The sequence below is a fragment of the Terrapene carolina genome, unplaced genomic scaffold (genome assembly GCF_002925995.2).
Source record: "Terrapene carolina triunguis isolate 2854851 unplaced genomic scaffold, T_m_triunguis-2.0 Scaffold558, whole genome shotgun sequence".
Lineage (NCBI taxonomy): Eukaryota > Metazoa > Chordata > Testudines > Emydidae > Terrapene > Terrapene triunguis.
The window spans coordinates 6,420,982-6,446,943 of record NW_020664909.1 but is presented as its reverse complement, the minus strand read 5'-3'; the positions used below and the strand labels follow the sequence as shown (position 1 = coordinate 6,446,943).

The window sequence follows — 25,962 nt, the reverse complement described above, 5'->3', positions numbered from 1 at the left end:
GATGGGTGTTTTAAGTACTATCTGCTGTTTAACTTTTTAGATAGGAACATTATACTCTTCACTATCTTCATTCTCTAGCCATTGTGTACAATTGGGAATTGCAAAGTCCTTGAGCCTGGTTTTAATGCTCTGGGGCCATCAAAGTAAGAGTAAGGATCATTTTGTGCTTAAGGTACTGGAGATCTCAGAAGCCCCAGGATCAGTTCCTAGCTTTGTTATTTGCGGACAGTGTATATTTGTTCCATAGTCACTAGACGCACATAGAACCTAAAGCACCTTCTGATCACTTATCTTTTGTATAAGAAAGGTGGGCAATTCATTTTCCAAAGTAATGACATCTGAATTTTCTTATTTCTCTTTTTAGCCAACTGCAATTTGGTTCTCAGAAAAAGTAACACTTGCAATTGTTAAAATACAGGCAGTTTGGCAAGGATAGGAGTTATTCCATGAAGTCATCTAGCAAGAATGGAGTGGATAGGGAAGCAACTCAATAGCATGCCACTCCACCCCCACCCCCCAGTATCCAGAATCATACCCTCACATGTACACTGCTGGAGCATTGCTGCCTCTTCCAGGACCCAGCAGACAAATATAGAAACAAAGGAAAACTAGTGATGCCTTTAAGTTGTTATCACCACCAGTGACCTTGAGGAAGGTGTATAAAAAGTCTGCATCAAGCAGAATCCTGATACTTTTCTTCTTTGCTTTACAGGGTAGGTACCTATCTCTTTTACTGCTAAGCATACTTACTTATAGTCAACTATGCTCTACAGTTGTATCATTGGTTTTTATGCGGCTACCAGCTTAAGGTTTTAGTAGTGATGTCAATAAATACAGAGCTCTCTATTAATAACCCTGGGGTACTGTCTTAATGGTAAGGGAGCAAACATGTCTTGCTCTTGAAATGTTCTCTATCTAATGTTTGCTTATTCATTTAGCCAACTGGAAGAGCCAAAACTGCAGGTTCCTCGTTATTATGCAGCTGGTGGCTGGATCAGCTATTATATGCAAGTCACATTTTCCATGTTCCCAGGAAGATTATGAATTATGTAGTTCAAACTTTCAAGCAGCTCAGCTACCCAAGGAATTCTTAAGACTGACCTGAGCTGCAATCCTTTGAGAATCGTTGGGTACCATTTCAAATGTATACTCTGATTACCTTCATTGCTTCTGCAAATCAGACTTCACTGGCTGTGTAGTCTAGTGGCTAAAGCAAAGGCAGGGCTGGTAAACTAGTGCTCTTGCTTTCTAATCTTGGCTCTGCTACTGATTTATTGATGATATTGGATGAGTTGCTTAATTTCTTTGTATATCAGTTACTCCATTTAGAAAATGGATATAACAGAATTCCCAGGGGTGTTGTGGGGCTTAGCTAATGCTTATATAGTGCTTTGAGTCCCTCAGATGAAAGGTACTATACAAGTGTGAAGTAGTAGTAGTATTTTTTTAATGATTAGGATGGACTGAGATCTAGGTTTCCCAGATTTCAGAATATTTGTTTCAAGCTAACATTTGCTGGTTATGATAACTTACAAAATATTTTTGTAGATGCAACGGACTGAACAATAACCTCACTTCCTTGTCTTATAATGATTTTGTCATGTAGACTCCTAAAAAATATTGCATTCTATATACATACAAGGGCCCAAATTTGCAAGCCCTCCATTCACAGAACCCCATTTAAAGTAAATGGGATCTTCTCACACAGATGTCTTGCAGGATCATGCCCCCTAATTTTAGCAGTGCTGCTTTTGTAATAGTCTAAATTGCCTAACTTATGTGCTTGCCCTGTGTTTACTAAGAGTTGGCAGGGTGTAGCTCAATAGTGCACCTAAGAACTAAGAAAGAAGCCTGGTAACAAAAATATATATAATGTGAATGGTAGAGAAATAGCTTATTTGTATATTTTAGACTTATAAAATCATATACTGGGCTAATATAGAAGTGGTCACACTTTTATTCACACATTTAACATGGAATGACACACACCTACTCTTGTCACAATTCTGTTTCATGAGTCTCTTGGGGTATGTCTACACAGCAACTAAACACCTGTGGCTGGCCTGTATCAGTTGACTTAGGCTCACCAGGCTTGGGCTGCTGGTCTGAAAATTATTGTATAGGCTTTGGGACTCGGGCTGGGGGATCCTCCCTGGGTTCCAGAGTCCAGGCTCCAGCCTTAAGCGCAACACAACAATTTTACAGTCCTGCAGCCTGGGCCCCAGGAGCCCAAGTCAGCTGACAGGGGTCAGCCACAGGTGTTTAATTACAGTGTAGACATACCCTGGGTGCCATGAGAGGTCTTTTCCTGCCACCATGATGCACCCCTCCCCCGGGAGGAGAGGCCCTAGCAATTCAGATGGTGTTATGAGGATCATGAAGTTAAATCACTGCAGGACTTTTCAGTCAGCTCAGAGTGACACTGAAGTAATTGTCAGCAGTGAAGCCTAGGTGGGCTCAGAATCTTTACAAGAGCCTAGGCTAGTTTCAGGAGAAAGAGAGAGATTACTATATGGCAGCTAGAACTGAGAGCTCTGGAGACACAGCTGCCTTGTTTGTATTCTTGCTTGGAGGAGACTTTTTGGCTTCATAAGAATCCTGTAAAATAAATAAGCAAAAATAATAAAAACCTGAAACCGCAAAGATAGTCTTGCTTAACTTAGGCCTCCTGCAAATTTTTCTTTAGCTTCTGGCCCTGGCACAATCAATAAAGCTTCTGAAGTGAATATCTGTTGCAGTAATCAACTGTACAGGCATAAAAAAGTGTATAATTATGGCATCTTGAGTAAAAGAAAATAGAGAGAGAAAATCTGTTAAATGTGACTGAAAACCTTTCGGGAGTAGACTGTTTTCCGTTAGTCTCTTTCACACTAACATACCTCACATGCTGTCTTTTTTTCAGCGTTGGGGTCATTTCAATCCCCAATAACTTTTCTTTGACTTCTTAATACTTCTAATATGGTCTGAAAAAGAACTCTCATGGACAGTCTAATCCTATAGTTCTTGCTCAGTCAAAACTCCTGTTCAGTCCGGTTAGAATTCGGTCTGAGCACAGACTACAGGATTTATCTTCACAATTATAATGACAAACAAATATTTAGATAAGCAAAATGGATAAGACACAAATGTTTGTTTGGCTTCCCACAGCTCACATTTTTTGGCAGAGCGCATCAGCGAAAATAAAAGTACATATTAAGCTTGACCATTAGGCAGAATCAGAAAGACCATAAAGCCATTGTCTTAAAATGTGCTTTGAAAATAAAATACTGAATCCCATTTAATCTGCATGTCAAGAAAATTTATTTACATGGAACCATACTTGAAACATCGAGCAGTAAAGCAATCCTAGGAAGAAGGAATGGAATTTTCAAAACAGCTCAGCAAACTCCCACGAACTTCAACAGGAGAAGAATTAGGCAACGTTGAGCGGTTTTGAAACTCTTCCCCTCCCCCACTTGATTGTGAATGACTCAAGCAGGACTGAAGTGCATCAGTTTTCACATGCAGGAGCTCACAGCTCCATTTGTCTTCTGAACTCTGGTTTAAAATGATAGTTTACCATTTGTGCCAGAAAAAAAGGCTAGACCAAATTCTCCCATGGAGAAAATTGTGATCCACAACTATGGCTACTACTCCATTGACTTCCAAGAGCTTGCAAGGGAAGAGGTGAACTGAGGACACGTGGCCCAGAATCTTTAGTTGACTTGTTAAATTTGCATTTGAAATTTGTAGCCACCCTTATTACAGGCACCCTTGACAGCTTTAATCCTTATCATTTTTTTCTGTATGTTTTGGATCATATCTCAGATTTGTTGTAAAACGGGAGTATTTTCTATTTTGTAGACTAGATCCTTTTCTTCTCTCTTTGGGCTGCACTGTCTAGAGAACTCGCCAAGATGATGGACATGTCGGAATTCGGGGAGGCTTCACCTTTCCTCAGGAAGAGCGAGAAGGAGATAATGATATTACAAACTGTGGCATTTGATGGTAAGACAGAATATGTTTTCCTCTGCTCTGGGCCTGTTAACCTGAAATAGTTGGTGAACTGAATACTTCATTGGATTTACAAATTAGGAACTTTGCAACTGTAAATTCTTCAGGAGAGGGACTTTTTCATATTTGTATATTTAAAATGTGTAGCACACTGATACCACTGTAATAAAAACATTGATTACCCTGGTCTGACTAATGCATCTATATTTATACTACCAGTACATTAATAGAATCATAGAATGTCAGGGTTGGAAGGGACCTCAGGAGGTCATCTAGTCCAACCCCTTGCTCAAAGCAGGACCAATCCCCAAACAGATTTTTGCCCCAGATCCCTAAATGGCCTCCTTAAGGATTAAACTCACAACCCTGGGTTTAGCAGGCCAATGCTCAAACCACTGAGCTATCCCTCCCCTCTTTGTATTGCTATTGTCTACATGTCCATCTGAAATCTACTCTGTGTACACAGACAACTTTTTACTGACAGTGTATGATTTGAATTTAGTCTGCAGACCTCACTTTGTAAGATTTGTTTCCCATAACTTATTTTTCTTGCAACACATTCATAGAGGATCTTCAGGCAGCATAACGAGTGAGAGTATAAATGCATAGATGAGAAGGGATTTATTGTGTATATCAATACATTATTTGTACTATTCCATAGTAAAGAGTAATAGTTTTTAGACAACTTGGAGCTAGTCCAGTTACTCCTAGCCCAGGAAAGGAGATGCGTGTAGCTGGACACACATTGTTACTGCTATTCATGATTTACATGACAAACAGTAGTAGACATAATTAAAAGAATGTGAAAGTGTGATTATGCCACATGGCTGGGAAGCAAGAAACATGGGATCTATTCTTAGTTCTGATAGTGGTTTGTTGGATGACTTTGGAGAAGGTACTTAACATCTGTGCCATGGTTTCCCCATCTGTAAGTTGGTGATGATGCTTACCTTTCTCCAGGGGTGTTGAGGCTTAATTAACGTTTGTGGAATGTTTTGCATACCCTGAGGAAAGGCTCTATAGAAGGGAAAAGTTGAATTTGCAAATGGGAAACATAAAAGTAATATTAAGGGACTTTATACCCCACATGCAGCTACACATGCAGCTCCCATGGCTATTGGTGGACGTAAAGCACTTGGTTTGACTGTGTGATATGGCCTAAGGTTTCAGTATGCTTGTGGTATGGAAGTAATCTTAGCAATATTACTCAATAGCTGTATAATATGGTGAATCATTACCTGTTTGATTCCATAGGGAAGAGGAGGTGTTGGATTCCTGATGAAAAGAACGCTTATATTGAAGCTGATATTAAAGAGAGCAGCGGTGGCAAAGTCACTGTTGAGACTGTGGATGGAAAGGTATGGAACATTTTTCCATTTGTCTATCAATGTGGATGATTGGTGTAAACAGAATCAAACCAGTTAATAACCACAACCCATGTGTGTGATTTTTTTTCTGTACATTTTTTTTCTCTTTTCTGGTATTGAAGAGCAAAGTACGCAACTGACCAATCCTATCCCAGAGGAAAAAAATTAAACTGCATTGTACTTAGTGATTTCCAAGATCATACAACTTATATTTTACCACCTCTGTCTGTCTTTCCCTGTTCTTATGCCTCGTGCTCATCTGACATCTGTTACCTCTAACAGTGAACAACATCATGTATGTAGGACAGGTTGATCTGAAGAATTTCCTTATGCTGGGAAAATTTCTTCTCTGGTCCCAAAGAATCAGAAATGTGTGTGGTCTGAGAGAGTCATTTGACATTTCAGTAAAAGAGCCTGCCAGGGAGGTGGTGTCGTGTAGTGCGCAGGGTGTGCTGTACTGGGACTGAGGAGACCTGTGTCTTATTCCTGGCTCTGCCACTGACCTCCTCTGTGACCTTTGAGCAAGCTGCATCCCCTCCTTCGTTTTCCCTCTGACCCTGTGGAGTTTTCCCCGTCTGTCCTGTGTAGTTAGATCGGGACACGGACTGTTTGTCCCCCTGTATTTGTGCAATGGGGCCACCATCTCTGGGTGGTATCAGAATATAAATAAATAAAAAATAGTAATGCTTAGTTTCTACTGGTTAAAAAATACAATAGTCAATACACATGAGCGTCTCTTTAAAGGTGTGTCATCGGCTCACTTGTTGCATTTTCAATGTCACACTGTAGGTAGTGTGGAAAGACAAGGTGAGAGTAGTTGCCAGCAATGTTATACTTATCTGTCTCTGCAGACCATCACTCTAAAAGAAGATGATGTTCAGCCGATGAACCCCCCGAAGTTTGACATGATTGAGGACATGGCTATGTTGACTCACCTTAATGAGGCATCTGTGCTGCACAATTTGAACAGGCGCTATAGCCACTGGATGATTTATGTAAGGGTCATTGGTTCAACGTATGTGTTTTGAAATGTATTCCACAAGTGTCATGATGCTAACTATTTTTCCTGTACTGTGTATTCTACTTCCAACATTGATTGACCCTAAAATTGGGGTTAATTCACACATTTTCAGAAAGGAAATATGTTGGGGTGTGTGTGTGTCAATTTTGTGTCTGAACACTAAGCTAAAGGCAAAAGCAAATAAAGGCAGTGTTTTTTGCCTCAAGGGGTGGGGCAGCAGAATGGACAACAGGATATTTTTCTGCTCATCCAAACACTGGAGAACTGGTTCATTTTATACCACTCTCAGTACTAATCAAGAGCCCTCCATAGACATTCCTAGTTTCTTAGGCATCAATGGCTCAAGCTTAAAATGTGTGTAACTGTTTTGTTTTTGTTTTGTTTTTTGGCGGGGGGCAGGTGAGGGGGAGGGAAGTTGGCTTTCTATTTTCCTGTCTGCAGCCTCACTATCTGTCTATCTTGTTTGGTTCTAAACCCTTCCCTGGTACTGTAGCTCCCCAAAAAGAAAGATCAATGCAATTTCTATCCACTGCAAGGACAAGCTTCAACAGCAACTAACTTAATAGGGCCAAATTTTCCCCAATTCTAACTGAAATCATTGGAAGCTGCATGTGCATATTTCAAAGCAGAATTCATCTCTGCTCTTTAGCTTCTCATATGTTAACCAGGGCTCATGCTTATTATCTTCCTTTTGTAAAGTCCTTTAATATCAATGGATAAAGGACAGCGACTTTGAGTGAGACTTAGGCTTCTATGGGTATGTCTACATTGCAATTAGACGCCTGTGGCTGGCCCTTGCTGGCTGGCTTGGGCTTGGGCTATAGGGCTGTTTAATTGTAGTGTAGACATTCCGGCTCAGGTTGCAGCCTGAAGTCTGGGACCCTCCTAACTCACAGGGTCGTACAGCCGGGCTCCAGCCTGAGCCCAGACATCTATACTTCAATTAAACAGCCCCACAGACCGAGCCCAAGTCAGCTGGCACGGGCCAGCCATGGGTTTTTAATTGCAGTATACGTATACCCTAAGTGCCTAAGTCATTTTTGAAAATGGGACTTGGTCATCTAAGTCACCTAGGCCTTTTAATGCTGAGTGGAGCAGCGCCTAAATACCTTTAAAAATCTGGGCCAAAAGGCACTATGTAAGAGCTAATGGATGACTGATATTAATTTGATAGATTTGTCTTAGATCTCACTCTAGATAAAGGCCATTTACTCCCCATCTTGGGTTCCTTTTTAGACCTATTCAGGTTTATTCTGTGTGACTATAAACCCCTACAAATGGCTTCCAGTCTACAACCCGGAGGTAGTTAATGCATACAAAGGCAAGAGGCGGTCAGAGGCTCCCCCTCACATCTTCTCCATTGCAGATAACGCATACAATGACATGCTGCGCAGTAAGTAGCATCATTTGCTTTTCAAACTTGAATTGACGTTATTTTGCCTATGTGACTGATGCTCACTATTTTTTTTTTTTACTGGATAGAATTTTAACAGTGAAACCTACCAGCACTGAGTATACAGGTACTCTACAAAGGGGTTTAGACTTGAGAACAGAGAGATACAAAGCCCTGGTCCACACTAACCCCCCACTTTGAACTAAGGTACGCAAATTCAGCTACGTTAATAACGTAGCTGAATTCGAAGTACCTTAGTCCGAACTTACCGCGGGTCCAGACGTGGCAGGCAGGCTCCCCCGTCGATGCCGCATACTCCTCTCACCGAGCTGGAGTACCGGCGTCGACGGCGAGCACTTCCAGGATTGATCCGGGATCGATTTATCGCGTCTAGACAAGACGCGATAAATCGATCCCAGAAGATCGATTGCCTGCCGCCGAATCAGGAAGTAAGTGTAGACCTGCCCAAAGCCCCAGTGACTTGTTCAAGTCTTCTAATAAGAAGAATAAGCTTATCCAATCAAGGGATAGAAAACAAATAGGGTAATAAAACTAGCTTAAACTAGTTTGATCTCCTCCTATACTCTCTGTGGTTCCAGTCCCTAATGATGAACATTCCTAAAGATTGTCCAGTGCTGAGTGTGTGAAGAGCTATCTCTGTGTGACCATTGGAGCTTTGAAAATCTACTACTGCTGAAAATGTGAGAACCAAAAAAAACCAAAAAAACCCCAACAAAACATGAGGCCCTGAGGAAAAATGCAAGGCACATAACTTTCAATTAAGTAGGAAATAAACCTCTTTAATCTTGCAACTTACAAATTCTCAGTAAAAAAGTGTCCTACGCTCTAGTTTAAGCATCCCAATGTGCAAAGAAATCAGTTACTTCAATGAGGGGTAGAGGAGGAGGAAAAATAGGAGTTAAAATGGAAGTTAACTCTAGATTCATGAGCACCTTCATATAGGGTTGCCAGGCATCTGGTTTTCGACCAGAATGCTGGGTCTAAAAGGGACCCTGGTGGCACCAGTCAGCACCGCTGACTGTGCCGCTAAAAGTCCAGTTGGTGGTGCAGTGGGCTAAGGCAGGCTCCATGTGGCTTCCATCTGGCTCTTAGGCACAGGGCAGGCCACGGGGGCTCCGCACACTGCCACAACCATGGCCAATGGGAGCTGCGGGGGCGGTGCCTGCAGGAGTGGGCAGCATGCAGAGCCCCCTGACCCCTCTGCCTAGGAGCTGGACATACCAGCTGCTTCCGGAAGCTGCCTAAGGTAAGTGCTGCCCAGCTGGAGCCTGCACCCCAAACCCCCTCCTGCACTCCAACCCCCTGCCCCAGCCCGGAGCCCCCTCCCGCACCCTGAACCCCTCATTTCTGGCCCCACCCCAGAGCCCACACCCCCAGCTGGAGCCCTCACCCCCTCCCACAACCCAACCCCCTGCCCCAGCCCACAGAAAGTGAGTGAGGGTGGGGGAGAGTGTACAGCGGAGGGAGGCAGGGATGGAGTGAGCAGGGGCAAGGCCTTGGGGAAGGGGCGGGGCTGGGAGTGGGACAAGGGTGTTCGGTTTTGTGCGATTGGAAAGTTGGCATCCCACCTTCATAATACGTTATGTGAAAATAAATATCTGATTTTTTGTTCTGATGCAACCTGTCTGAAATCCTTGGCTCAAAGCTCGGAGCTGTCTGTCTTTGCATTACTTCCTGAAGTCCATACTATTTCTGTAGTTGAGGAAATGCTGGTTCACTTTCAAAGAGTAGTTAGTTGCAGAGGATTTTAACAAATTGAGGGGAAACCAAACTAGAGCTAAAAATGAGGGAGAGCCACAAATCAATGGCCGTTACTACACAGGTGCTTACAATTAAGTGTGGCGTGCACATTTAATTGTAAGCATCAACCATAATCACAGTTTTGCTTTTGCTCTTATTACATTGGCTCGGATTGAATCAATGCCTTACTGTTTTAATATTAGTGAGAGTTGCATGGTGGGTTTTTTTATCAGTGTATGTACTTTTCTGGCGTGGGGGGGAGGGCATAACCTACTACAGACACAAAGAAGGGGGAAGTGATCAAATAAGTTTGAGAGACACTGGTCTAAACTATACATGCATCATCTATGCACCTATTCTACACTAATTGCTGTGAAATCTGAACACCTAATCATGGAGGAAGATATGCTGGATCTTCTGCATCTAGGCCACACGCACTGCCTCTTGAATTAGTGGAAAATCTCATTAGCAGTTAGTAGTAGTAGGCTTTATATCCACTAGACACAATGCAATAAATATTTGATCAAGTCTAATTCCTTCCATTAGAGGGCAGTGATGGTGCACACATGCCAGCTACTCTAAGGAAATCTTATTACAGGTGGAAATGCAAAAAAGCAATTACTGGAGCGTGTGATTTTTAACCCCTTTTTTTTTTTAGAAACTACAGGAGTCTTATCCTGCTCTCGAAAAGGGACTAACAATTGGAAGAGAATGGGAGAGGGTGGAGAACAGAGGGATGTTGACATAAACATGGCTCTGAAGAGAAGTTGGTTTATCAGCTAATGGCACAATTATGGTCAGAATGGGCCAAATAAATCCTGGGTGTAACTCACTGAGGTCAGTGGAATTAAAACGAAGATGAATTTGGGCCAAATTCTTTTTTTTATTTTAAGCCTACAACGAAACTTGAGTGTACTTACAGTAATTATACATATAAAGGAACTATCTCTGTGTAAACATCGAGGGGGGAGAGGAGTTGTTTAGGGTGGTCCAGTGAGGCACGAGCAGAAGAACCAGTTGGAAGTGAGCAAAGCCATGCTTAGGAGGAACAGGAGGAACATTTTGCTTTTACATGATGGCATAGTTTCTCAGGAGAAGTGGCGGAATGAACATCACTTGACTTTTAAAACTGGATTGGACAAAGCACTGGAGCATTTAATGTGCTATACTTTACAGTGGCCTCTAAAGATTGGATCCTTCCATTTGTTTCCTGTTACGGTCTCATACTTTTAATAACCTGCCTTTCTTCTCCTTTTCTGTTTCCGTAGATCGAGAGAACCAGTCTATGCTGATCACGTAGGTGTATATTTTTCATCTGGTTTGGGAATCTATTACTGAAAAAAAAAAAAAAAAAAAGTCCTTCTGAAATGCAATGTCTGTGAATGGGTGGGATGGAAACTCAGTTAACCCTTGAATGCCGAGCAATTTCCAGGTGAATGACATCCTGGACATCCAGTTTCAATGCTAAGAATGGAGTACACAGTCTTGCATTTCTAGAGTGACTGTTTTTAACTTGACCTTTAAATGGTGAACTCTCTGTAACTTGAAGTCTTTAAACCATGATTTGAGGACTTCAGTAACTCAGCCCAGAGGCTAGGGTCTATTACAGGAGAGGGTGGTGGGGGAGGTTCTGTGGCCTGCAATGTGCAGGAGATCAGACTAGATCAGTGGTCGCCAACCAGTCGATCGCGATCTCCGGCAACATAGCATGGTTGCCACTAAGACAGGCTCCCTGCCTGCTCCGGCCCCACACCACTCCCAGAAGCAGCCAGCGCAGCCCTGAGGGCAGGGGGGCAGGAGTCTCCCTCTGCATGCTGCCTCTCTCTGCAAGCACCACCCCCACAGCTCCCATTGGCCGGGAATGGGGGGCTGTGGCCAATGGGAGCGCCGGGGGCAGTGCTTGCAGAGAGAGGCAGCATGCAGAACCTCATGCCGCCAACCCCCCTTCCCCCCCAAGGGCCACAGGGGCGCATTGGCCCCTTCCGGGAGCAGCATGGGGTCGGGGTAGGCAGGGAGCCTGCCTTAGCAGCAGCCATGCTGTGTTGCTGACTGGGAGCTGTCGGAGGTAAGTGCTGCCCGTCAGGAGCCACACCCCAGTCCTGAGCCCCCTTCCGGAGCCAGAACCCCAAACTCCCTCCTGCACCCCGAACATCCTCCTGCACCACAAGCTCCAGCCCTGACCTCCCCTCCCAGAGCCAGCACACCCTCCTACACCCCAACACTCTACCCCAGCCCAGAGCCCGCTCCTGCACCCAAACTCCCTCCCAGAGCATGCACCCCTCACCCCCTCCTGCACCCCAACCCCCTGCCCCAGGCTCAGCCCAGAGTCCCCTCCCACACTGCGAACCTCTCAGTCCTAGCCCAGAGCCCACACCCCCTCCAGAACCACTGCCCCAGCCCGGTGAGAGTGAGTGAGGGTGGGGGAGAGCGAGTGATGGGGGGGGGATGGAGTGAGTGGGGTGGGGCCTCAAGGAGGGGGCAGGGTAGATCCTGGGTTGCCCTTAAATTCAAAAAGTGATCTTGGGTGTAAAAAGGTTGGAGACCACTGGACTAGATGATCATGATGGTCCCTTCTGATCTTAAAGTCTGAGTCTGAGTTCGTGATTGGAAGTTGTTGCCATCAGATGGCTGTGCTTTAGCCAGTGTGAAATGAGTAGCTCAGGACTTAACTGACTGTGACCTCTTCTCTAACCAACTAGATGTGGTCCTTTCAGTCCAGGCACAAGGCACACTGGGAAGGCAGCACAGAAGAAAGGTGTGCTGTTGCTGCCCTTGCTCTATCTGTCCTATGGGTAGACAGAAGACCTCTTTTCCTGAAGTGGTTAATATGGCACCTTTCACCAGCACAAAATGTATTTAAACTAGGCATTTTGACGAGGCAGTCAAGTGTAGGGAGGGAGCAAACCAGGACAATCAAAGCAGGGAGCATGGTCTAGGGCTAGAGCCCAGTTTGTAGAGCCTGGTGCTTGGATACTATTCACAGCTCAGCTACTTGCTGTGTAATGTTGGGCAAGTAACTTTGCCTTTCTGGACCCTACTCAGGAGCGCCGAAATGCTGCCACCCCACAGAGGCGGCGGAAGGTCCCACCGCCGAAATACCACCGCGGTCACCGCCCCGCAAATGGCAGTGCCCTAGGCGACCGCCTAGGTCGCCTAATGGGTTGCGCCGGCCCTGACCCTACTGTCTGTAACATTCACCTATCTCAAGTGTTGAGACTTGATGTTTGTAATGCGACTCACTGTACTTAGATGGAAGTCACTACACAGTGCAAAGGATTATTACATTTCTGAGCCCAGTCAGGTGAATAATTAGTTACTGCTATTGCCAACGTTCATCCCTGTTCGTTCTGTCAGTGGTATGAATTGCCACTCTAAAGTCCAAGCATCAGCAGTAGGAGCACAAGAAGCAGCTGAGAAGAGCCTGTCAGGAATGAAGAGTTGGCAGGACTGGAGGGTGAAAGGACTAATTATGGCTGGTTTTAGAAGTGTCATTATTATCCCTCTGCTTTTAGTGGAGAATCTGGTGCCGGCAAGACTGTGAATACAAAGCGTGTCATTCAGTATTTTGCCACAGTCGCAGCAATCGGGGAAACTGGGAAAAAAAGTGTGAGTATGCAAGGGGCTATTTAATGACAGCCAAGATTTTCCTATTGTGTGAAACCTACCTATGAGTCTGTAATCATACCATCAGATCTCACATGCTAAGCAGCAGTGGACATGATCACCACTTGGACAGGAGATCCAAAAGGAAAAGACTGGGTGCTTGGGGAAAAGGTGTTAATGACTCAAAAAGTGGCGTTTCTCCTTCTGAGTCCGCACTAGTCTTCCCCAACATGGTGTTAGGGGCTTAGCTTCTACTGAAGCTGCTGCCTTCCAGATGGGACAGCAAAGCCAAGGCTTCTACCACTTGTGATTATTAAAGATTGCATGGCACTTTTTTCCAGAAACCATTAGCCTTGATGTCCTGACAGTTTTTGATCAGCTCTAGAATGCAATCTTTTCTTTTCCATGAAAAACTTAGATAAAAATGAACTTTCTGCTTTCAATTAATTTTTTTGCTGAATGTTTTGGGTATTTGTTTAAAAAAAACAAACCTAAAAATGGTTTTGGTTGTCAAAAACTTGGAAAATTTCTCACCAAAACTATTGTTTTGTTGAAAAACATTTTATTGTTTGTTTGAAGTGGGGAGGAGGGGTTCTCAAAAAAGAATGTTGACAAAAAAATTTCAACCAGCTCTCCTAAATTCCAGTTTGGTAAGTTACACTCTGCCTGTACTCACTGCCTGGAATTCCATTTGAATATTGTTGTGTAGTGGTGTTGTGAGCTGTTCAACCAACAGTTGCCTCATTTCACCTCTAAACTGAATACACTTCTGTGGTGGACTAAGTGAGTCCTCTATACTGCATATACAGGGCCCAATTGTCAGTCAGTCCCTGATTTTGTACATGTAACTGATGATGACACGAAACCATGCATGCACTCATTTTGTGCATGCAAAACACTTATCAGGTGGCTGAGTGCCCAGTAGCCAAACTTATATGTGCAAACCAGGTGGGTGCCTGATTTTGAGGGATGGAGTCAGTTGGGCATACACACTGAATCATGCAGACTGGAGACTGAAATTGGAAGTTCGGCCATAGTTTGATAAATGAGGTAACACTTTATCTCCATTGTCTTCATCATGATCAATAATAGATATTACAGCTCCAGAAGTTCAGATGCCACAGGATCCAGTTTTCTAAAGCTTGTCTATTTCTGCTTGCATCCTTTTGTTCTTGTTCTCTGATACCATGTCTTAGCTCTGCATCCGGTTTGTCTGTTGTTCTGATTGGAATCCACTGGGGCAGCTGGTTTGGATAAGGGATTGTGGGAACAAACAAGGTTGGACCCATACTTTCCTATTCCAAGATGTGCCAGGAGCAGGGGGTAACAGCAGCAGAGGGAGGCCAGCAGTATGCACTGGGAGAGGGGGTGCTGTCAATGAGCCCCACCCAGGAGTGAAAGTAACTTAAAGGACTTACCAGTACTCCGGAGTCCTGAGCAGGAGGCGTGGCCTCAACCGGAAGAGGCGGGGCCTTTAAATACCCGGGTCCTTTAAATCAAGATTTAAAGGCCCTGGGGCTCCGGCTGCAGCTGGGATCCCTGGGGCCTTTAAATCACCCCTAGAGCTACCAGCTGCAGAGGTGGCTGGGAGTCCCGGGGCTCAGTGGCAATTTAAAGGGCCCGGGGCTCTGGCCGCCGCTACTGCAGCGGAGCTCCAGGCCCTTTAAATCACCATGGGAGCCCTGCCGTCACTACCCCAGGGCTCCGGCAATGGTGCTCCGGCGGGTGCTTTAAAGGCCCCGGGGATCCGGCCACTGCGGGGAGCCGTGGGCCCTTTAAATCACTGGGCGCCCTGCCGCCACTACTCCAGGGCTCTGACAGTGGGGCTCAGGCGGTGATTTAAAGGGCCCAGGGCTCAGGCTGCTGCGGGGAGCCCCGGGCCCTTTAAAGCACCACCGGAGCCCCACTGTTGGAGCCCCCTGGTAGCAGCAGCAGGGCTCCAGGGGTGATTTAAAGGGCCTGGGGGTCCCTGCAGCAGCTGGAGCTCTAGGCCCTTTAAATTACCACCGGACAGGGCCGGCTCCAGCATTTCTGCCGCCCCAAGCAACAACAAACAACAAAAAAAGCCGCGATCAGCGGCAGCAATTGGAAAACAAAACAAAAAAAAATACCACGATCGGCGGCGGCAGTTCAGCGGCAGGTCCTTCGCTCCTAGAGGGAGTGAGGGACCTACCGCCCCCAAATTGCCGCAGGTGCTGCCCCTGTCCCTTGGCCGCCCCAAACACCTGCTTGTTAAGCTGGTGCCTGGAGCTGGCCCTGCCACCGCTAACCCGGGGCTCCAGCAGAGGGGCTCTGGAGGCGATTTAAAGGGCCTGGGGCTCCAGCCGCTGCAGGGAGCCCTGGGTCCTTTAAATCGCCAGCCTGGGGAAGCCGGTCCGGTCCGGCTTGGCGTACTGGCTCTTGCCGGTACACCATACCAGACTGGACCAGCTTAGTTTCACCTCTGGCCCCATCCCCCACAAAATGTGTGAGCTTCACACACTGTATATGCCTAGAGCTTGCCTGGTTTGTGCTGACTAGAACTTTAATCCTTGCTAATCTTTCCGTCTTTCATAATCTCCTTCATGGTAGTAATCATAATGTCCCCCTTTTTCTTTCTTTCTTTGTTGTTGTTATTATTGTTATTGCTCCTTTGGTAGCAACCAGCCACCAAGACTGGGGTAAGTAGATGACTTCACTATTTTGTCTTATATTTTCAATCTGAAAATGGTACTTGGTTTGCCAAGGGCAGGTCATGAGCCTCTGTTTAATATAATTCCATTCTATATTGTCCCATATTCCAACTGAGCCTAGACTATTCAAATTAAGTTCACTTCAGCACATAGTCATAAGCTAATTTAAATTAATGGGAGTTATGTGGAGTTCTAAATCCTCTAGTTGTGATTGAAAATCTCACCCATTAGGAATTTCGAGTGCCTTCAACCAATACTAACGTATCTGTTATTTAGTCAATGCTTCTCACTTTATTCTATAGTGCCTCCCATACATGTACACACTTGGGTATACACCTGTGCTATAGGACTTCAAAAACAGGGTTGGTTTACTTGTTCTCAGTTGCCATTCGGCATGAAATCTACAAGACAGCTGTTAGGGTTCAAGGATTTTAGAATATTGAGGGCTGAGAATTCTGCTCCTGTGCTCTGTCCAGGCTGTACTAGCTACAGGTGTGAGCCAAGTCACTTAATATAACTGAAGTACACATGTTGAGTTAGATTTGTATAATGTGTTTCTATGCTGATGGTTATTAACCGTGTTTCAACCCTTTGATTTTTAGGGAACCTTGGAAGATCAAATCATCCAAGCAAATCCTGCCTTAGAAGCCTTTGGGAATGCCAAAACCCTGAGAAATGACAACTCCTCGCGTTTTGTAAGTCCAGTCTGTAGTTCAAATGTCTTGTTAACCTGCCCTTATTAATAACATATATAATAATCATGCATGATGTAGTAATAATAATAATGTATTCATCCTATTTATAAAACACCTCTCATTTCCTCCACTTAGGTGCTTGGATTGCTTCATGGTTGAAATGTAACTAACGATGATCAAATCAAGAAAAAATACTGTTGACGATATTTTAAAAAATGCCACACCAAAGAGCATAACTTAAAAAGAGAGAGGGGTATGCACATAGTAGCTCTTTTCAACACGGAGACTGCAAATGATTAAACAGGGCATGCATCAGCTGAAGTATAAATAATTTGGGTAAAATTTAATGAAATATTGAGCCCTATTGTCTGGGCAAATTCCAAGAGCAAGGGACCATGAAAACAACAGCCCTGTTTTGATAACCTAGTGGGTAGAACAGGTTGGGCAGCATGATGTAAGGTCAAGACCAGAAGTAACAATCCAACAGGGCAATGGAAAAAGAACGCTGGTCAGGAGAGAACTACTACCATTTATGGCCTCACTGCTCCACCTGAGTTAGATAGCCACACAAACCTAGGAAAATGTGAAGATGCACCAGGCAGTTGAACACCACATAGCCTTGCTAGGTGGACATGTTTGTATCTTAGTCTGTCAAATGTGTATGATAATACTTACCTTCTCACAGGTATGTTTTTTCATAGATTCTTTTTCATAGATTCTAGGACTGGAAGGGACCTCGAGAGGTCATCGAGTCCAGTCCCCTGCCCGCATGGCAGGACCAAATACTGTCTAGACCATCCCTGATAGACATTTATCTAACCTACTCTTAAATATCTCCAGAGATGGAGATTCCACAACCTCCCTAGGCAATTTATTCCAGTGTTTAACCACCCTGACAGTTAGGAACTTTTTCCTAATGTCCAACCTAAACCTCCCTTGCTGCAGTTTAAGCCCATTGCTTCTTGTTCTATCCTTAGAGGCTAAGATGAACAAATTTTCTCCCTCTTCCTTATGACACCCTTTTAGATACCTGAAAACTGCTATCATGTCCCCTCTCAGTCTTCTCTTTTCCAAACTAAACAAACCCAATTCTTTCAGCCTTCCTTCATAGGTCATGTTCTCAAGACCTTTAATCATTCTTGTTGCTCTTCTCTGGACCCTCTCCAATTTCTCCACATCTTTCTTGAAATGCGGTGCCCAGAACTGGACACAATACTCCAGTTGAGGCCTAACCAGCGCAGAGTAGAGCGGAAGAATAACTTCTCGTGTCTTGCTCACAACACACCTGTTAATGCATCCCAGAATCATGTTTGCTTTTTTTGCAACACCATCACACTGGTGACTCATATTTAGCTTGTGGTCCACTATAACCCCTAGATCCCTTTCTGCCATACTCCTTCCTAGACAGTCTCTTCCCATTCTGTATGTATGAAACTGATTTTTCCTTCTTAAGTGGAGCACTTTGCATTTGTCTTTGTTAAACTTCATCCTGTTTACCTCAGACCATTTCTCCAATTTGTCCAGATCATTTTGAATTATGACCCTGTCTTCCAAAGCAGTTGCAATCCCTCCCAGTTTGGTATCATCTGCAAACTTAATAAGCGTACTTTCTATGCCAATATCTAAGTCGTTGATGAAGATATTGAACGGAGCCGGTCCCAAAACAGACCTCTGTGGAACCCCACTCGTTATACCTTTCCAGCAGGATTGGGAATCATTAATAACAACTCTCTGAGTACGGTTATCCAGCCACTTATGCACCCACCTTATAGTAGCCCCATCTAAATTGTATTTGCCTAGTTTATCAATAAGAATATCATGCGAGACCGTATCAAATGCCTTACTAAAGTCTAGGTATACCACATCCACCGCTTCTCCCTTATCCACAAGACTCGTTATCCTATCAAAGAAAGCTATCAGATTGGTTTGACACGATTTGTTCTTTACAAATCCATGCTGGCTATTCACTATCACCTTACCACCTTCCATGTGATTGCAGATGATTTCCTTAATTACTTGCTCCATTATCTTCCCTGGCACAGAAGTTAAACTAACTGGTCTGTAGTTAGTTTTTATTTCCCTTTTTATAGATGGGCACTATATTTGCCCTTTTCCAGTCTTCTGGAATCTCTCCCGTCTCCCATGATTTTCCAAAGATAATAGCTAGAGGCTCAGATACCTCCTCTATTAGCTCCTTGAGTATTCTAGGATGCATTTCATCAGGCCCTAGTGACTTGCAGGCATCTAACTTTTCTAAGTGATTTTTAACTTGTTCTTTTTTTATTTTATCTTCTAAACCTACCCCCTTCCCATTAGCATTCACTATGTTAGGCATTCCTTCAGACTTCTCGGTGAAGACCGAAACAAAGAAGTCATTAAGCATCTCTGCCATTTCCAAGTTTCCTGTTACTGTTTCTCCCTCCTCACTGAGCAGTGGGCCTACCCTGTCCTTGGTCTTCCTCTTGCTTCTAATGTATTGATAAAAAGTCTTCTTGTTTCCCTTTATTCCTGTAGCTAGTTTGAGCTCATTTTGTTCCTTTGCCTTTCTAATCTTGCCCCTGCATTCCTGTGTTGTTTGCCTATATTCATTCTTTGTAATCTGTCCTAGTTTCCATTTTTTATATGACTCCTTTTTATTTTTTAGATCATGCAAGATCTCGTGGTTAAGCCAAGGTGGTCTTTTGCCACATTTTCTATCTTTCCTACCCAGCGGAATAGCTTGCTTTTGGGCCCTTAATAGTGTCCCTTTGAAAAACTGCCAACTCTCCTCAGTTGTTTTTCCCCTCAGTCTTGATTCCCATGGGACCTTACCTATCAGCTCTCTGAGCTACCAAAATCTGCCTTCCTGAAATCCATTGTCTCTATTTTGCTGTACTCCCTTCTACTCTTCCTTAGAATTGCAAACTCTATGATTTCATGATCACTTTCACCCACGCTGCCTTCTACTTTCAAATTCTCAATGAGTTCCTTCCTATTTGTTAAAATCAAGTCTAGAACAGCTTCCCCCCAGTAGCTTTTTCAACCTTCTGAAATAAAAAGTTGTCTGCAATGCAGTCCAAGAACTTATTTGATAGTCTGTGCCCCGCTGTGTTATTTTCCCAACATATATCTGGATAGTTGAAGTCCTCCATCACCACCAAATCTTGGGCTTTGGATGATTTTGTTAGTTGTTTAAAAAAAGCCTCATCCACCTCTTCCACCTGGTTAGGTGGCCTGTAGTAGAATCCTAGCATGACATCACCCTTGTTTTTTTACCCCTTTTAGTCTAACCCAGAGACTCTCAACACTTCCGTCTTCTATGTCCATCTCCACCTCAGTCCAAGTGTGTACATTTTTAATATATAAGACAACACCTTCTTCCTTTTTCCCCGTCTATCCTTCCTGAGCAAGCTGTACCCATCCACACCAACATTCCAATCGTGTATTATCCCACCAAGTTTCAGTGATGCCAACAATGTCATAAGTGTTTTGAGTGTGTGTGCGTGTAATATATAAAAAAATCTACTATGTGTTCTGATTAACATACTTATATATTGTGCTTAACACTTTTCAAAGCCTAAACAAACATGCGCGTCACTGTGTGTGTTTGTCTAGGCTTTGAAAACTGTTAAGCACAATATATAACTCAGTTAAGCACTACATTTGGTATATTCAGCATATCTTCTTGGAAAATACCCTCTCCCCACATTAGAAAGCTAATAGATCCTAAACAGTCTAACTATCATGCAGGCATTGTATTTTGATATTTGTTGTACCTCTTTACAGATTATTTGCAGTAATTAGAATCTTCTTTTGCAAAATTAGGGTAAATTTATCAGAATCCATTTTGGAACCACAGGCAAGCTGTCATCTGCTGATATTGAAATTTGTAAGCAACAATCATTCTCCTTGCTATAGAATCACAAATTCGTGTCTGACACTTCAGAGAAGAAGCTTTCTCTTACTGAACTTTTTATTATCTACCCAGATTTGCTGGAGAAATCCCGAGTGATTTTCCAGCAGCCAGGTGAAAGATCCTATCATATCTTCTACCAAATCCTGTCAGGAAAGAAAGCAGAGCTACAAGGTAAGCCTAAAATATTGGGTGGGTGAGTGCAAAAAGCCAGGCCTTACCTGACTGGGTAAATGGCCAAAGGCAAAAAAATACTGTTATGTTCAAGAGGATCCTTATGCTTCCACTTGTCAAAAAAATGGAGTCTGTCAAAATGAAATGTCATTAATCTGTGGATCTTTTAAAATGAGGTTTTTTTGACAGCAGCAACAGGAAGGGCAATTTTCATTTTGACATGCAGATACAGAATGCCCACTAATGTTAACAAGTGTTACATGTTAGAATAGGAGAATGGAATTCCAGGTTGGATTTTTAAAATATTTTGTTTTCTACTATATATAATAAACAATAATACTTAACATTTATGTAGCCAGGGATCACAAAGCATCTTAGAAACAATAAGCCTCAAAACAGCATCTGAGGTAGTAAGGTTTGGGGGGCATCCCCATTTAAATGTGGGGAAATTGAGGCACAAAAAGATTAAAGGACTTGCCCAAGATCACTCAGGACATCTGTAGTAAAGGCAGGAAGATAACCCAATTCCCTGCTTGTGCCATTAGGCAAGACTCCTGCCCAAATGTATAGTGTTCACATTTGTTTCAGAGGATGCAAATTCCACAAACATTTGCAGAGCAAAGTACTTTCTATAATATGTAGCTTTCATTTTTGTTTTTCATTATGGAAGAGAAGGAAGTAGTGGAGCAGAAGCTTAGTTGCACTGTTGTTAATTGACAACAGTGTGAAATATTTTTTCTACTCGCCTCAGGATAGTGAGAATTCCCCTAAAACACCAGGCTAGCGAAGGACAACTCAGCCCAAGGATTCTTAAAATACATTATTCTCTGAGTGTAGCTTGGAAACATGGCAGAGCACAGAACACCCATACTTGGTCCTCTACCTTATTTATTGTCCAACGCCCCTGTCTTGGATCATGCTGAGATATTTGCTCTTCTGTATGTGTATGGGTCCTATTATCTCTAAAGATGTACAGTGGGCATGTGCCCAAAAACACGCATCCACATGCATGACCAATGACCTTCACGTACTCCTGGGTAATAGATGTGTATTTACAGACACTTTTTTATTCTTGCTCTCTCCAATTCTTGGTCACTAGTCTGAGAGAGGGAGTAGGGTACAGTGGTTGAAATGAGAACTGAGAGGGTAGATTCTTGGGTTTGATTCCTGGCTCTGCCACTGACTTACTGCCTCGGTAAGGTTGGGGACAAACACTGTTCAAACGTGACAGTCCCTGCCCCAAAGACTTTACAGTCTAAAAGACAATAATAAAAGGTGAATGAATCAAGCACAGGGGAGTGGGTGAAAGGATGAGGTAACCAAAATAAGGTATTTTAGCATAGCCTAGCTGTATTAGTAGCCAATCATGGATAATGAAAACAATGTTTTTGCCTGGTGGAATTGGGATTACGAGAGGGTACCAGCTAATTACCTGTGTGTAGAAGATGCCAACAGGGTGTAACTTCTGAATGTTTTCAAGCCTTAGTTTCCCCTTTTTAAAACTGTCTCTTCAGGAGACACATGCTCTAAGTGCGTGTGAAGTTGTACACAGAGAGAGAGATGTCAAACAATGGATTCTTTTTCATCTTGAATCAGTTTCAGGCCATCTGGAGAGGCGCTGCTTGACTATGATGGTTCTTTTGCAGATATGTTGCTGGTGTCTACCAATCCCTATGACTTCCACTTTTCTTCACAAGGGGCAGTGACTGTGGACAATTTGGATGACGGAGAAGAGCTGATGGCAACAGATGTAAGACCTCATTAATTTGGCATTTGCTTGATACATTAAATGAGTGTGTGTTGAGGGAAGAAACTGTCAGTGGCCCAGTCCTACTCTCACTGGAATCATTGGTATTTTTACCAGTGATGTAAATGGAAGCAGGAGTGGAGCCCAGGTGTTAATTGTTTCACACCATGAAGCATGAGATTTGATAATCCTTACAATCTGGTCTTGAACATCTGCAAGTATTGTTCCTGGGCACAAAATCCTCTTCACTTTCATATAAAAGGTCCATGGAGTGGAGTCACTGAGAAGAATGTGGATTTCTAGTGTGACTAAGTAATGCCCCCTGCAATGAGTGGTCTCAAGACTGTTATAATAGCTCCTGTTTCAGAGAGATCTGCAGAACAGTTTGTAATGCCGGCCATTCAGAGATGCCTTATGGAACTGTAAGATGCTGGTATTATCGAAGAGGCAAGTAACAAAATATTCTCTCGTGTTTCCTTTTTATAGCAAGCCATGGACATCTTGGGATTTATTCCCGATGAAAAGTATGGTGCCTACAAGCTGACTGGTTCGATCATGCACTTTGGGAACATGAAATTTAAACAAAGACCCAGGGAGGAGCAAGCAGAGGCTGATGGCACTGAAAGTAAGGCAAACCTAGAAATAATTCAGAAGCCATTGTCCAGTTTCTCTGTTTAAAAATTGATAGACCTAATTCCTGTTCCTGTGCAGGCATGTTTTCAAGTATCAATTAAAATTAATTTGAAATCCTGTTTCTTTGGACTAGATACTGATAAAGCTGCTTACCTGATGGGACTTAACTCCTCTGATTTGGTTAAGGGTTTGTTGCACCCCAGAGTGAAAGTTGGAAATGAGTACGTCACCAAAGGTCAAAGTGTCGAACAGGTGAGAAGAAGCTTTCCAGGCATTTGATCCAACAGACTGGACATCTGTTCTACAAGCTGACAGCTTTTTGCTCTAGAACTTTACACAAAGAAAAGATAGCTAAAAATATTAATGTAATGTCTCTGCATTATACAAGCACTGGACTGTCTTCTAATTTATCTCTTTATAATCCAAAATTATATCTTATCGCAAAGGGGTTTTTTTTCCCCCTGGAAAACAATTTTTTTCCTGGGTGCGGACAGCTTATTGATTTGTGGAAATGTCATCTCAATCATGGACTAAAGCCCATGTCTGGTTTTTTTAATAATTGTGTTGGCCATGGGTAGATTTAAAACTGAATTGGGCCCAGTTCTGTCAAAACTTTGGGCAACTCTAAAAAGCTTTCCCACCTTGTCCTTTCTTCACCATTTGTCCTGGCATACAGTGGACTCTCTCACCCAGCTGGACTCTTGTTTTTCATAGAATCATAGAATATCAGGGTTGGAAGGGACCTCAGGAGGTCATCTAGTCCAACCACCTGCTCAAAGCAGGACCAAGCCCCAGACAGATTTTTGCCCCAGATCCCTAAATGGCCCCTTCAAGGATTGAACGCTCAACCCTGGGTTTAGCGGGCCGATGTTCAAACCACTGAGCTTGAGTCCTGGATTTCTTTCCCAAGTAAGGGGCTCAGTCCAGCAGTCTGCTTTGTGCTGCTGCCATGTGCTACTCTGCCTCTGACTGCACTGTTGTTGGTATCAGGGCCACAGAGTAGGTTCTTGCCATTAATAATTTTTAAAAAGTGATATAGGGTAATGAGCCCAAGGGCAGTGCTACAGGGGAATAATGGAAGGAGGAGATTTTCCAGTAGCATTGTTTCCATTATGTAATAACAGCACCCACTCAAGGAAACCACTTAGATACACTGACTTGTGCAGTTGACACAACTCTGGACCTGAATTAGTCACCTAGAAGAACTGAGTCGTGGATTGTTATTATTTATTCATTGGTCGCTTACATAATTTTAGAACCCAAAGACCCCAGTCTGGATCAAAGCAATCTCACGCATTAGTATCTCTTACTTTACCTAGTAAAGAAGGCATTACGTTAGTGCTGCTGTTTCTCTGAAAAGTCGGAGTAGTAACAGCATGGATGGTGCTGAAGAGTTTAGGTTACAATGAAAACGGGTCTCTGAAGACAAGGTACTGGTGTACGATTCGTAATCAGAGCACCATCAGATATTATGTGCATCCTCTCCTCTTGGCACAGTTGGCTTTTTGAGAGGATAATGAAGAAGCATTGCCTGGTGCTATTTAGTGTGTTTAGTTGTGTTGGGTTGTTTTAATATTTTGAGAGTCCCTTCCATCACAGACAGTTAGCCATCAGAGATACAAGTTTGAGGACCATGGCACTTTCCAAAACATAAGGAGCAGTTAGCCAATGGTAAACTTGGGGCTATTCAGACCCATTCAGATCCTCTGCATCTGTGGAGGACATCTTCTATTCCCACCACATTCAGGGAGATAGTGGGCCTCTTTGATGTCACCACCATGGACCTGGGATACAGAGCCCTCATGAGTCAGTAGAAGGGTGCACAGCCATCAGTGGCGGTCTGCTTCCCTCTCCAGTTTCTAGCTGCAGTCCAGGGTTGCCATGTTATCCCAAGTTGCAATGTGCTGCCCAGCTCTTCAGCAAGGAGTGGGGTAAGGCTGGGATTTGGCCCCAGATAAATAGATTTAATAAAATACATTATTGCTAGTGCTACAGAAATAAGGTGCAGCACAGCTTATGGGGAAAGCTTTCCTAATTTCGCTAGGCATTTGTCACTCGGAGTCAGGATTACTGCAAAACTGTCTTCAAACTACAAGCAGAGGTTTAATAGCTAAAATACCTTGAGATGAGAAGTATTGTGTACTGTAAAGGCATACAGTCATCCTGATTACCTGATAACTGTGTTTGAAACCTGTCCTTTAGGTTGTGTATGCTGTTGGGGCCTTATCCAAGGCAGTGTATGATCGAATGTTCAAGTGGCTGGTGATCCGTATTAACAAGACCTTGGACACTAGGCTGCCAAGACAGTTCTTCATTGGGGTCTTGGACATTGCTGGCTTTGAAATCTTTGATGTGAGTATTGGTTGGTAAGGACTCAGCTGAAGGCCACCAAATGCTATTTAGCAATAGTTCTTGGGTTTCATCTTTCTTCTAAATGGACAGTAGGGTAAAGAACAAATGTGACCAAAGAGAGAATCATGAACTAGAATCTGCAAAGGTGTTGATATCAGTGGGCACTGGTGGCACTCAACACCTTGCAAGATCGGGCATGCAATTCATGCTTGAATTGGGGAGGTTTGGGACATTCGATAAAGATGGTCAGCTCCAAAAGTTAGGTAGGATTTCTGTCTCATCTGCTCTTGACTCATGCATTTGAAGTTGACTGGAATAAGGTGTGCTTTAGGGTATTTTATTCCAAGGAGTCTTCATCTTAGAGAGGAAACTTATTATGTTCTGTGATATTGTTCATATCATTATAATGTCTTTGTAAACTGAAGTATGTGAGTAAAGTATCTTGATTGCTAAGGCCTTGTAACGGAGCACTTCGCTGCTCATCCCAAAAATCAGTCGGAGACCGCTTGTTATGCAAGCACCAATGCCCTTTTATTCCTTGTGCCAATTCCCACCACCGTTTATATACGGTCCATTCCAGCCAGCTCCCTGGGAGACCGCTAGCTTCTTCAGCCAGCTGGGAACTACAGTCACAGGCTCCTCCCTTTCCTGTTCCCCCC

General features: G+C 43.5%; 1 protein-coding gene across 1 annotated transcript in view; it reads left to right on the top strand.

Moving 5' to 3' along the window:
• Window positions 1-3,893: 3,893 nt before the first annotated feature.
• The window catches only part of MYH15 (myosin heavy chain 15), a 62,378-nt gene continuing 40,309 nt past the window's right edge, over window positions 3,894-25,962 (top strand). Inside the window, exons 1-14 of the mRNA XM_026659048.1 lie at window positions 3,894-3,987; window positions 5,248-5,351; window positions 6,212-6,355; window positions 7,618-7,774; window positions 10,804-10,831; window positions 13,048-13,141; window positions 15,778-15,798; window positions 16,413-16,505; window positions 20,310-20,373; window positions 20,473-20,571; window positions 22,218-22,321; window positions 22,805-22,943; window positions 23,085-23,203; window positions 25,154-25,303. Of these exons, the coding sequence (XP_026514833.1) occupies window positions 3,897-3,987; window positions 5,248-5,351; window positions 6,212-6,355; window positions 7,618-7,774; window positions 10,804-10,831; window positions 13,048-13,141; window positions 15,778-15,798; window positions 16,413-16,505; window positions 20,310-20,373; window positions 20,473-20,571; window positions 22,218-22,321; window positions 22,805-22,943; window positions 23,085-23,203; window positions 25,154-25,303 (1,407 nt within the window). The 5' untranslated portion in view covers window positions 3,894-3,896. The remainder of the gene's footprint in view (window positions 3,988-5,247; window positions 5,352-6,211; window positions 6,356-7,617; window positions 7,775-10,803; window positions 10,832-13,047; window positions 13,142-15,777; window positions 15,799-16,412; window positions 16,506-20,309; window positions 20,374-20,472; window positions 20,572-22,217; window positions 22,322-22,804; window positions 22,944-23,084; window positions 23,204-25,153; window positions 25,304-25,962) is intronic.